Source organism: Scleropages formosus, chromosome 12, assembly GCF_900964775.1.
Source record: "Scleropages formosus chromosome 12, fSclFor1.1, whole genome shotgun sequence".
Taxonomy (NCBI): Eukaryota; Metazoa; Chordata; class Actinopteri; order Osteoglossiformes; family Osteoglossidae; genus Scleropages; species Scleropages formosus.
Window position 1 is genome coordinate 10,207,679 of NC_041817.1, and position 13,013 is coordinate 10,220,691.

Genomic DNA, 13,013 nt, shown 5'->3' on the forward strand with positions numbered 1-13,013 from the left:
TGTAAATGTGCAAAAAGGGCCGTAATAGTAATTCACTACTGGTAATTTAAAGTTGCCAGTTCCCCTTAAGTATCCTACAGTCTTTGGATTGTAGGATGAAACCCATGCAAATGAGGGGAGAGTCAGGGGGGAGTTATTTGCAGGTGGGGCCATTTATAGGTACATTTATTCTGTATATTTTTGTGCTTTTACCATTTTTTTACGTATAATTGTAAATGTTTCTTTTTTCATAATTTCATTCAACGGTTAGTTCATTTACATGCCTTTGTGCATGCATGAAACAGCAAAAGGTAAATGTAAACATATCACAGTAATTTATTGGATTTAGACCCTTCCTATCCACCCTTGGGGTGTGGTGGTGCAGTGGGTTGGACTGGGCCCTGCTCTCCTCTAGGTCTGCGGTTCAAGTCCCCTTGGGGTGCTTTGTCACGGACTGGCGTCCCGTCTTGGGTGTGTCCCCTCCCCCTCCAGCCTTATGCCCTGTGTTGATGGGTTAGGCTCCGGCTCCCTGCGACCCTGTATGGGACAAACGGTTCAGACTGTGCGTGTGTATTATATCTGTCCAGCAGATCTTTTACATCACTCACAACTCAGAAACTGTAACATCTCACCCTAGTACATTATTCTCAATTTTCTTATTATCTTTTCATTTTAGACTCCCAGTGGCTTTAATATGCAGCAGTCGATGGCCAGTGGTAATTTAATAGATGAAATTGACCTCTGAAACCTCTAACCCAATCTGCCCTGCTTTGCTAATCTCTGTTCTTCGAAAATCAAGGATCACGCATCTGGGACAGCCCTGCTTTGACCTCTCCACCACTGCTGTGGTCAGTGCCCCTGCACCCTCTAACCCTGGGCTCCCACTTGGAGACCATAATACATATTCTGTAGTCAGTGCTAGATCCACATTCTGAATTTTGCTAGAAAAGAGTGGAGAAACTGTGTTCCTGGAGCTCCCATTGTTTCATGTAAATGGATAGAAAATTGGACCTTGCTGCACAGTATTCCTAGGACCGAGTACAATTGCTCTTATTCACTTGGTCAAGCAACCTCGTATGAAGCAGCTATTAGCAGACTCATGAGTGCCATCTCACAGTTCTTTGTAAAGAGCATTGCCTACCTCACTGATAAAAGTCAAATGACATTCACAGAGTAACTTTATGCAGTTATAATTGGGTGACTATGCTGATGGATTTTCATTGAACATTGTCCACACTGCTTCATTCAGCCCATATTGGCTCATTCTTAAAATTATACAAAGTCATAAATTATAAAGGAACTTGTTGAGCAGCAGTTCCCTGAAACTGTTTTCTGGTTTTATTCACCAAGGAGAAGGAGCACATGTTCTGAACTTAACCAGAAATCCTCATGTACGATGAAATTATCACTCATTTCTTGTTAAAATTAACTGATATTGTAGAAAGTTATTTAACACCATTAAATTACATCAAGAAATAAATCCTTCAGACTATTTTCTCTGTTTAAGTCCCTATCTCTGGTATTCAATGACACAGAGCTACAGGGTATAGACTAATAACTTTTTAACAAGCATATTTAGCTAAGTGAAATCAATCTTTTACTGCCTTCATATTATCTGCACAAACAGAATTGCATTTTAATTCTGATTAATTCTTAACTTGTAAAAAACAATATCTGTCTGTATATGTATACATTACATAGAATTTATCTGATTACATTGGATGAGTTTTTATATATTCATGGCACATTCAAACAATTACAAGTTCCTTTGACCTCCAGATGACAGATCATGTTTTATGCACATATTTAACAACCCCTTTCACATCTCATTTACAACCCTTGCTACCTGCACATGGTGAACCAATGAAGTCCTCACTCAGTAACCTATTATTTTTTTGAAAATAGTTAGTCCAGTCACCCACTAGAAGCACCGCTGTCCCCTTAAAGTTTTCAGAGCTCCAAACCCCTTCCATCCTGTAATATCACTAATTGGTTCGTAACACTTCTTAGTGGCTGCTTGCTGATGTACGCTGTGACATGGATTGGTTATTGATGGTGCAGTACTTCATGTCTGAAAGGCTTTGTCATGCATGAACTCATCAGAAAGCAAAAGTGAAGTTAGTGTTAACACAGCAGTGCAGCTTCAGCACTAAAATCCAGTGCACACAACGGTGTAGCACAGTGGGTAGTGCTCCTGTCTCAGTGGGTCGTGGGATCAAAAAACAGCGCTAATTTATATCTTGTCTCTGCGTTCTGTGGGTTTCTTACTTCTACTTTGGTTTCCATTCACTTTGCATGTAGTCCAGATGAATTAATGATTTTATAAGGTATATTTTTCTGAGTGAATGTTTGCTATGTGTCCTATAACACACCAGTATCCTATCAAAGTACACTCTGCTTTACTACTTTTGGGTTACTGTGCTGCCTTTAGATTGCAATAACCCTGTGTAGACATTCTGTTAATGAAAATGAATACTTAACAACAAATGGTAAAAGGTATAAGTGTAATCTCACATTAGTTTAGTGATGAGAGCCATACAGTATTCCCTACAAAAGACTGAATACTTTTACTTATTCCCATAGAAATAAATCAGTGATCCATTGCATTTTCCTCATGCTTATGCAGCATTACTTTGAAGTAAGATCTATATACTCAGAGCCTACAATATAACTCCCTTTTGTACTTTATTGAATTTTCAATACTCACCAAAGTGCCGTAAATATACATACAGTACTGGCAGAAATCAAGTCAAACGAATCAATAAGGTGGAGCATAGTGCCACACAACTGAAACAATCTTTTCATCTAATGGATGTTCACTCCCAACCCAAAGAACGATTGTTAAAAATGATGGTAAGAACGATAATGTGTTTTAAAAACAAAAATAGCAGGTAGGGGGCAAGGTGGTCGACAGAATCAATGGCATACCCGCAGTATGAAGTGACATTCTTTACTGAACGGAAGGATATTTACTGCAGCACGAGTTGCAAAGCCTTGGACGTGGAAAGAAAAAATTCTGCATTTTGAACCACATCCCAGAAAATACACAGACATTCCGTGTAATTAATGTTTAATATATTCCTGGTACTCACCTTTGTTAGAGACATCTGACATTCTTACTCTAGTTAGAACCTTGATAGAAAACAATTTTAGCTTCACAAAATCCTGTACAATTGTGTGGTTCTTAAATCCTTTAAGGACTCTATATAAATACTTTCTCTATATTGTGCAAATCAATTCATTACACAGTTACAGGTATTTTAGTGGCTAAGGACAAGGACCTATACCCAGAAGGATACTCGTTCAAATCTGTCCTCCTTCATGGCTATGCATGCATGCAAGGTGCCGAGTCAAACCTGACCCACAGCGACCACTCCCCTGGTTTACAAGACAAGTCAAGGGAGGAACAGAGGTGGGTTGCCTGGTCCTTCCTCTGCATGTTGGGCGAGGCAAACGCAGGGAAAAAACACAGAGGCCCCACATACCCCAAGCAGGACTTGAACCCCAGCCCCACAATACACCACTCAAACATGCCACACCACCTGTTTCATAGCTGGGGTACACTAGAAAAAAGCAACCTAAATTGTTCCTCTTGGGAGGAAATAAACACACACACTGTCTGAAATCACTTGTCCTGAGGCGAACTGGAGCCCAACCCAGCAACACAGGGTGCAAGGCTGGTGGGGAAGGGGACACACCCAGGACAGGACGCCAGTCCATCACAAAGCACCCCAAGCAGGACTCGAACAGGACGATGGCTCACACTGTATTCATAATCATTGTGTGTCTCACTCAAGCAGCAACAGGGGCAGTGCAAGAATCTCAGTCCAGCAGACACTTTTTTACAGAAAAACTGTAAATATATAATTAAAATGAATCAAATTTTTCATGAAGGGAGAAATTTACACTGAGCAAAGCTGTTATTATGGTAAATGTATGACTTTTCCTTCTGAAACACTGTTCTTCCGCAAACATGAACATTCAGATATTGGATCTGTAAAACAGAAGACACATGTTGCATTGGCTGCAGCCTGTTATCCCCTTGACTAATCATATTGTTCATTGTGATTTCAGATGCAATCACATTTCAGACAACTCTCAACACCAGAAACAATGAGAGCGCTGTTCTGTTTTCACGGAATACGCATGAAATTAGTTCAGATAACTGGAATTGCAGGGCCCCAACAAGCTGGGGAATAAAACAACATCCTCCAGGTTTTACTGTGAATGATTGAATTGTACAAACTTCCATGACATGCCTGACACACTTTATGTGAAGCCAGATATCTAATTATATAGCCATGCTGTGTGTGAAAAGTAATCATAGCTGAAGGTAAAGAGTAATTTTAGAGAAGTTTAATTTAGGGTACATATAGAGTGTTTGGAGCAACATTGTCTTGATGTTGCATTCAGAACATCTTTGGTAGATACACAACCAAACAGTACACAGTACAACAGTAATCAAGCTGTTCTGTTTACTGTTTTTTTTTTTTTTGTTCAACCACTAGAACGTCAGTTTTCAAGAATAAACCCTACTCTCTCAATTTTTCCAAGCAATATTCTGTAAAGTAAGCCTTTGCTTCTATATAGAATCACCAACAGAGGTCAGATATAGAGTGTGTGTAAATGCTGTTGGTGCTGAAAAGCATTTCTATTTGCTTTTATCCAGAAAAAAAAAAGAAAAAAAAAACAAATAATTAATAACTTGTTACGTTTGACCTTTGTAGAGTGACGTGAAAAAGCATGTGCAACTAAATCAAATTATAGTATATATACTCTCTACTGAGTTTCTAGAGGCAGGGGAAAGGATATTATTGGGCCCTGAGAATCACCTAAGATACTGATCTTGATGTCAATTCTCTATATTTTTGCACCAAGTTATAGCTCTGTATCTTGCAGTAAATGGAACACGATGCTCTTTGCACAAGTGTCTGCCCCAGTTTAAGAGGGACCAGGCACTGGAAATGCCAGGGTCATTTTAAAATTTCTTCATTCTTACCAAATGAAGAATGAAGGGTAATACTAAGAGAAAAAATGCTGAGAGCACACATCTGAGTCCACAGTAAAGTCACCCAGGTCCCCCATCGCTGGTCCAGTCCTCTTATTGTAGCTGTGTGGTTTGTCCAGCAGGTCCACCCTCTCCAGGTTTAGCAGATGGCTGAATAAGGACTTGGAATGACACCTACACACACAATTAAATCATACTGTATGTAGGCCATTATTCAATCTAAATACCTTTAAAGTCAGGTGACTATTAGGATAATATTTCGTTATTTTCTGTAATTGTCCACTTTGTGGTAGTATCACTTTCCTATTTTTTGTACAACCTGGAAAAAATCAACACATGAAAAAGTTTTTTTTTTGATAAATATTTAATTCCTTCTTTAATATGAAAATAATGTTTAAAAAAGCAAATGAACTCAATCTCCCAACTCCAATTTAATAGATTAATAACAGAACCAAACACAACTAGGTCACACCGAGGAAGGCAGAAAGAGTTGACTGACAAATTGCAAATACATACACATACATAATACAATAAGAGGGCAAAAGATTGCAGTATCTAGCAGAGGTGATCATGTAGCGCTGTAAGAAGTATCCAAAAAGCTTACCTGTCATTTAAGAATTCATTTATATTATTGTCCAGATCAAATAATGTTTCTGGTAGAAGAAATTTAAACTGCTAAGTGATCCTCATATTTATAGAGAGTTTTAGTTGTGGACTGTAGCGATGTACACATTTCCTTTCTAGATGGGTAATGAACCTAAATGTCATAACTTGATCAAGAAACTCAATTCAGATTGTAGTTCAACAGGAATATAAAGGGGTACAAATAAAACTTTGTCGAAAGATTTTCTGAATATTTGTTTGAACGAGAAAATTTGTATCCTGTCATAGTACCAGAATAAATGTATCAAAATGCCAGGAGCAGCCTTGCATTGAAAGCACAGCGGAGGTGTTCCCATCATCTCTTCTTACGCTATTGTATTTGATTGTTCTCTTCTTCAAAATTCAATCCGCGTGAAAAACGTGCATGCTTTCTTGCTTTTTTACAATCTTCTGTGGGAACTCAAAGTCTCCCATTATATTTTCAGTATTTTATTAAAGGTTTACTATGTTTAGGTCAGGAAGAAAAAAACAGCCACTAAGGTACTTTCTATAGGCATTTATTTCTCCAGGCATCAGGTAACCTGAGAGCCCAGAACATGCTATTTTTTGAGTCTATGTAGGAAGGTAAAACAGCATAAAACAGTATATCCAAGATCACTGTACTGTACATGTGAGCTGTGCAATGGTTACCTCTTTCTTTGGTTATTCTTTTTTCTTTTCTTATATATATATATATATATATATAAAAGATCTGTTTAAATTTCTGAAGTGAGTCACTATATATTTTAGTATTTTAAAGTATGAAAATATCTTCCTTTTTTTTGTTTCTGTTTGGTAGCCTTGCTCGAAATGTGCACTCTTGTAGTAGCTGATTTTTAGCATATAGAAAAATAAAAATGAAATAAATTTAAAAAATGAAAAAAATGATAAATAAAAAGCATCATGCCTGTCATGACCTGGATCACCATGCCTGTAAATCGCCAGTCTAAGCCTTCTGACCTCATCAACATTGTGCATTTTGCAGTTTAGCATATTTGGCTGGCAATTAAAGCTGAATGAATGTCTCCTCATTGCACTTCATGCATCACCTTTTACCCCTTCACTGTTGTCAGTACAGATACCCAGCTGCTAAATAAATGTAAAAATGCTGTGTCTTTCTTTTGAGCACATCTTCAAATGAGTCCATACAGAATCAATGGTTCAGGGAGAAGCCTCACTCAAATAAATATTTAATCAGGCTACATCACTCTCATTAAGCTATGTAATGTCAGACTGGTGGCCCTTTTAGAGAGATTTGCTAATCGGGTTTAAAAAGCTTGTACTTCCAAAAGAGTCTTAAATAAATACTGCCTCCGGTTGAAACAAAGGAGAATAATGTCATGTCATAAAAATGTGATTTTCCTCGCCTGTGTTTTCAACTATGCTATAAACCGCTCTCAGTAAGCGGCCTCTCCTTCTGTCCACGTCATTGTTCTGCTACCAGGAATGGACCCTGCCACAGCTAAGGCAAACCAGTGCTCAGATCAGGGCAAACCCTGCAACTCTTGTCTGGATGCAGCCAAGGCCTGCAACCTGAATGACACCTGCAAGAAGCAGCGCTCCCACTACATCTCCACCTGCAACAAGGATACAGCTGTACAGACGGGACAGCGCTCAGAGCCATGCAACCGCAAGCGCTGCCACAAGGCCCTGCGCCTATTCTTCGACCGCGTGCAGACCGAGTACACCTATAGGATGCTCTTCTGCCCATGCCGGGACACGGCCTGTGCTGAGAGGCGGCGGCAGACCATTGTGCCCTCCTGCGCCTTTGAGGAGAAGGTCAAGCCAAACTGCCTGGAGCTAAGGAAGACCTGCCGCTCAGACCCTCTATGCAGGTAAATGCGCCATTGCTATGACCGTGCGCATACTTGTGTCAGGTTCCGTAACACATGTTTGCATTTTGATTGCATACATGTGTTAAGGAACCTGACACAAGTATGTGTTGGGTTTCATGCAGTACGGTGAATGCTGTTCAATTTCAACTTCAGTCTAGTCACAGAGCTGTGATTAGACAGGTGGTGGCATAGTCCTAATAAAATGTATTAAGCAAATAATCCTTTCATTTGATTCAACCGGACTGAAGTCTGAAAAGAAACATTGAGAGTTCTCAAAAAAAGTCTACAAGAATGAGTGTTGATTAATTTAAAATATAACACTACAGCTATTGCTTCTACTATAAGGTGTGTTAGAAGTACTGCTCCAGTGTGGCAGGGGCTACTAAAAGCTGACAGACAAATTGGTCTGTGTTAAATTACTCTATTTAAAAAATCAAGACGAATCCACTGTTCAGTTTGATAACCAATCATGTGGGGGGAAAAAAAAAAATATTCTGCTGCACTAACAATGATGAAATAGTTTTTGGTTCCTTTCTTTTTTCGTGCAGAGCCTGTGCTCCGGGTTTAATTTAATTATGCAACTCTGTAAGTTTCCCAGGAAACGAACTGCAGACACTAAGAGAAACCTTGCAATTAGAAAGAATGAATGAAGGCTAACTGCTTAATTGAGAGGACAGTGTTCAATTAAGCTGAATGACACATTAGTAGATCACTTTTACTGTGTTTCAATTCAATTTAATGGGGCATCCTTTAATTAACACCTGCTTCTTTTTTACTTTTATTCTGTCAGTCACACAAAACAGTGTCTAGGGCACATTTGTATATGGGCATTTTGAATCACAACGCTTAAGTGATCGCTCACTAAAAGGACCACCTGCACTAATAAAGTTTCAGACAAGTCATTTAGATAGCCATATATGCCCAAGGAAATTGACCTGCTGGTGTAGGGGAGTTGTTCATTAAAAAGACTGGGAAAGGAAACTGTATATTTGTAACTTCATATATTTTGCATAATTTTTTAAAATACATGTTAATGAACTGCTTGTAAAAGAAGTATATAAACAATTTATGTTGAATATAAATAATATAAATATTATATTACTACAAATTTATGTATAATATAAAATATTTAGTAAGCCAGATTTTAAGAGCTTGGACTGCAACACTTGGTTAAAGCCTGTTTTCCCCACAGAACTAGAAAAAAGACATTTCTCAAAGCCCAATGTCTTAATGTAGCTAAAAAATTACTCGATTACTCCGAGGGTAAAATTTACTCCATCTTTTTTGCAATGCCCAAATGTGTACACAAAGCACCGCCAAGGTAACCTTCTGGGCTATTTTAGTACTATCACCATAATTTGCATGATTCTTAGAACCCTCTGTTTAGCAGGGGGAGGCTGCCCGACTGTGTGGAGACAGTAATGGTGCCAAATGATAGTTGGCTAGGAAAATGACAAGATGATAGCAAAATGGAGGTAGCTGTTTTGCTGTGTTACCTTTTCTTTTTGCCGTGAGGTAAGGTGCTCTCACTCATCAGCAGGCATTCTTTCCAAATGAGCACATCAGAGGAAAGCCCCACGCCCCCCACCGCAGTACACTGCTGCTGCAGTATGCGCTGCTGATGGGGGCACCTGTGTGCCACCAGTTGCTCCTTGCCAGTTCTTCTGCCCCAGGAGTGTGGGTTATGACCACAGACGATGGGGAAACGCACGCACATACACACAAAGAATCTGTTTTCGGGGTCCTCTGGGTCCTCTCAGCCTCAGGTTGGCAGTGTTGGAGGACAGCCGAGAGAGGGGTCTAATCCGCACCCACAGCACAGAGAATAAACAGGCATGTACATCAGCCAACCTCGAGGAATGCGTATCGATCGTGTTCGAGTAGAGAGGGGCCAGAGGTGCCGTCGCAGCGGTATAGATTGGCAAGCTGAGCCCTGGAGGTCTATCTGCATGCATTGAGAGTGTGGACGGACAGCCAAGGCAAAGGAGAGAATATATACTGGCTCATTTTTGCTTAATTATTTGCAGAGGCTGTGGAAAATTCCTTCAGAAGGTCACAATGACAGTTATCCTCTGTCTTCATTTGAAGAGCTGTTGATTTTTTGTTCGTTTTTTTTCCCTCTGTGGGTAAGCTTGGTCACTAAACTGCTCACTCTGGGCCATTTTTTGAGGGGATGACAGATTTTGTATGGGAAGAACTATGCTCACATATAAGATGGGAATTAAGGTGAATGCTGGGAATGAAAGGGCTGGGAAGTTTGGCTGAGTTTAGCAAAGACTCTCAGTTATTGATTGGATGCAGCATCAATGCAACACTTCACCATCCTTTATTTATCTTTTCTGTCATTCGCCCTATTTACTGTCTGAGGGATTTGTCTTGAGCACACTGCTTACCCAGGGACTTCAGCAAAACAAGATTAATCTTTTCGCAGGTAACCTGACCCAGATCTGAGTTATAAAAGCACTGCGGACATTGGACAGGTTGGGTCTGAAGATCAGTCTGCCGTGCATGAAGGCCTCTATGATTTTTCTTTTCATGAGATTCTTGTTTGAAGCTGCAGTCCCAATTGGTTGTGATTTATCATTCGTGCATTTGACAGATCATTCAAGGAAACATGTACAAGTGCAGCAGTAAAGTTCTTTTTTTTCTGTGGTCTTTCAGTGGGCCTGGGGAAAACTATGACTTACTTGGTATAATTTGCTGGTGGAAGGAAAATGCACATTTAGAGTAACAGATACTGACTGAGGCACTCAGGTGTATATTAGATGAAGGAATTCCATGACTGGTCATATTGGTCCACTGACAACGCAGCAGGAAGAACTTATGACAAATATAAAACCACTACAGATGATTTTTGCATCAGATAGTCGTGGCTTGTTTTTTTTAGGGGCACTGTTAACTACATCACTGTCTAAAATATACTGGCCTTGAAATTCCGGAAATATTCTGAAGTTTTCTTTGCCACATACAGTAAGTATTGAAAGGATCCATGTGAATCTCCCTGAATTGTTTTAAGCACGAGGCCAGGACAAATCAAACAAAATGGCTATGTCTTTGTTTTTAAAAGTTCTTTGGCTTCAATAGCATTTAAACTATGCTAAAAAGGCAGTTGAGATTTGTTTAGTAATTAGTGACTATATACCATATTTCAACCCCTCAGTTGGTTTTTTGAATGCTTACAAACAAATATCCTTAGTTTATTTTGTCCTTTGTCCTTAGATTTCCTTAGATAGCAGAAATTTAATTGATCCAAATCAATAGAGAACTGAAAAGGAAAGAAAAAAGACTGAAATATTTTTTCTGTTTTGGAAATGGTTCACTAATGAACCTGAGAGGATACATAGGGCCACCCCATAACTCAGTATTTGGTTTCAAATACAGTGCAAACAAAAAACATGTAGATGTGCATGGCTTTTCCTTACTTAAAAACAGGCACATTATAGGCCTAAAAACAAAGAAAGAACAGCAAAAAGAAAAGAACACATATATTACTGAACAAGCAAATTAATTTTACCACTTCTATTTGGTGTAATTGAAATAGATTTGAAAAACAAGCAAAGAAAGAAAACAAACAAATTAATAGTAACTCACACTGTCCAAAGAAGGGTTGCAGCAAACCAGAGCCTAACGTGGCAACACAGGACGCAAGACTGGAGGGGGGCAGAACGCCAGTCTGTCGCAAGGCATCCCAAGCGGGACTCGAACCCCAGACCCGCCAGAGAGCAGGACCCAGCCAAGCCCGCTGCACCGCTGCACCACCACACCCCATACAAGAAACTTACAGATATTAATATTTATTTTAATACAATTTTTTATCCAAATGCATTTGGACAAGGAGAACATTAAAATATCAGCTTGAAAGAAGCTGCAGAAAACCAAAGAGTGCATGTCATCAGTAGCCATAGGGGCAGGAGGCACTGGTTTTCCCATTGCAGCTAAAGAAGAAGAAACAACCGCTACTTACAAAATAACCAATTTTGCACCATTAAAAACTGAATTCATTCTCACAAAGGAGAACTCAGAGAACCCTCAACACCTGCAATTTCCACACCAAGTGAAACAGCTAAGCTGCACTGGAAGCACTGCAGAAGCAGCGTTGACCCTGATGTGTTGCTCGAGTACTGTTTTCCAGAATCAGTTTTGAACCTTCACACAGGTACAAAGGGCACACACAAAGAACAGGTCTGAATACAAACAACTAAACAGACCAGTTCTGCTTCATTAGGTCACAAAGGAGTGAAGAGCCCATATCATTAACAGGAAAACTACAGCCACTCTTCACTTTATCTGCTTTCTGCACCTTTCACCCGTCTGCTGCCTTCTCATATTTTCTTATCATTATCCCATTAGTTACGGCACAAGGAATCGGTCCTTAAATACAGTGGACATAAACTGAGTTTTCATTGGACCCTGGAACAACAGCAACTCAGTGATTCCATCAAAGTTTTCCATGACCCTCTGATCAAAGATATATGATTTATGCAGTAATTCAAATTTACATGCTGAACTTTTTTTGTTTTCAGATGCTTAATTATTTAAGTATACATCGCTTTTTACGACTCGACACTTTTGCTGAAAGCACAGCCAGAGTTAATTTGAGCACCCTTTAAAAAAAGTTTAAAGAAACCATACAGTATTAGATTTAGGTCCAATTAGGTAAGAGTTTTCACTCCAAATTTCAGGGAATTTGAATCAATAAATTAAAATGACTGCTAATGGCCCTTCTCTTGCCCCTGAGAACAGAAAGTAGGATTCATGCATATTGTGTACATGGTACACAGCCCTGCCTATCCCTGTATACAATTCATGCACACTGGTTCTGTCTCATGCAATAAACAAATTTGTAATTAGCCATGCAAATCACAAACATCCTATGAGGTATGCTAATGAACTGCAAAATATGCATGCTGGTAATATTAGAACAAGCATACAATGCCCTGTAATGAAAACCCCCTATGCAGACTGCAAGAGTTATTAAACATCCCATGGTTTAGGGTTTCCCTTGATACGCTGCTGAACCTCATATTGTATTAAAAAAAACACCTTCTTGAATAATGCAATATTCTCCAAAACTGCGGCACAGAAAAGCTGCAGTACTTAAGAGAGTGTGCTAGTAAGACTCATATCATACACATATTCTTTTTTGTGTCCATCACAGAAACTGATTGGTCAAATATGATTTATGATTTTACTTTAACATTATAATGCAAATATTGCTGCACACAGGTTATTTCCTAAAGGGAAAAACTGAAATAAAATAGAAACACAACACACAAAGAAAATATCCCTGTTATCTATTAAAGAAGGATATCAGAGCTGCATTTCCCAGCTGCATCATATATCATATTTTAGATTACCATTGGAGTATAGTGAGTTATATACTGTATGCATGATATATATTTCTTTGCTACATTTGAATCATTTTGCAATTATTGTATGGTAATCTACCCTGTATAGTTGACTTCAGACAAATATAACAAAAGAAATAAAAAAAATGAAGTGAAAATAGTAGAAAAGTGACATTAATTTTAAAAAAAAATGCATTACAT

General features: G+C 39.0%; 1 protein-coding gene across 2 annotated transcripts in view; it reads left to right on the forward strand.

Moving 5' to 3' along the window:
- Nucleotides 1-13,013, forward strand: part of LOC108929452 (GDNF family receptor alpha-2-like) — a 67,438-nt gene that overhangs the window by 34,002 nt on the left and 20,423 nt on the right. For both annotated transcript variants that reach the window (XM_018743974.2, XM_018743975.2), the window contains exon 4: nucleotides 7,074-7,464. In XM_018743974.2, coding sequence (XP_018599490.2) covers nucleotides 7,074-7,464 — 391 coding nt within the window. The remainder of the gene's footprint in view (nucleotides 1-7,073; nucleotides 7,465-13,013) is intronic.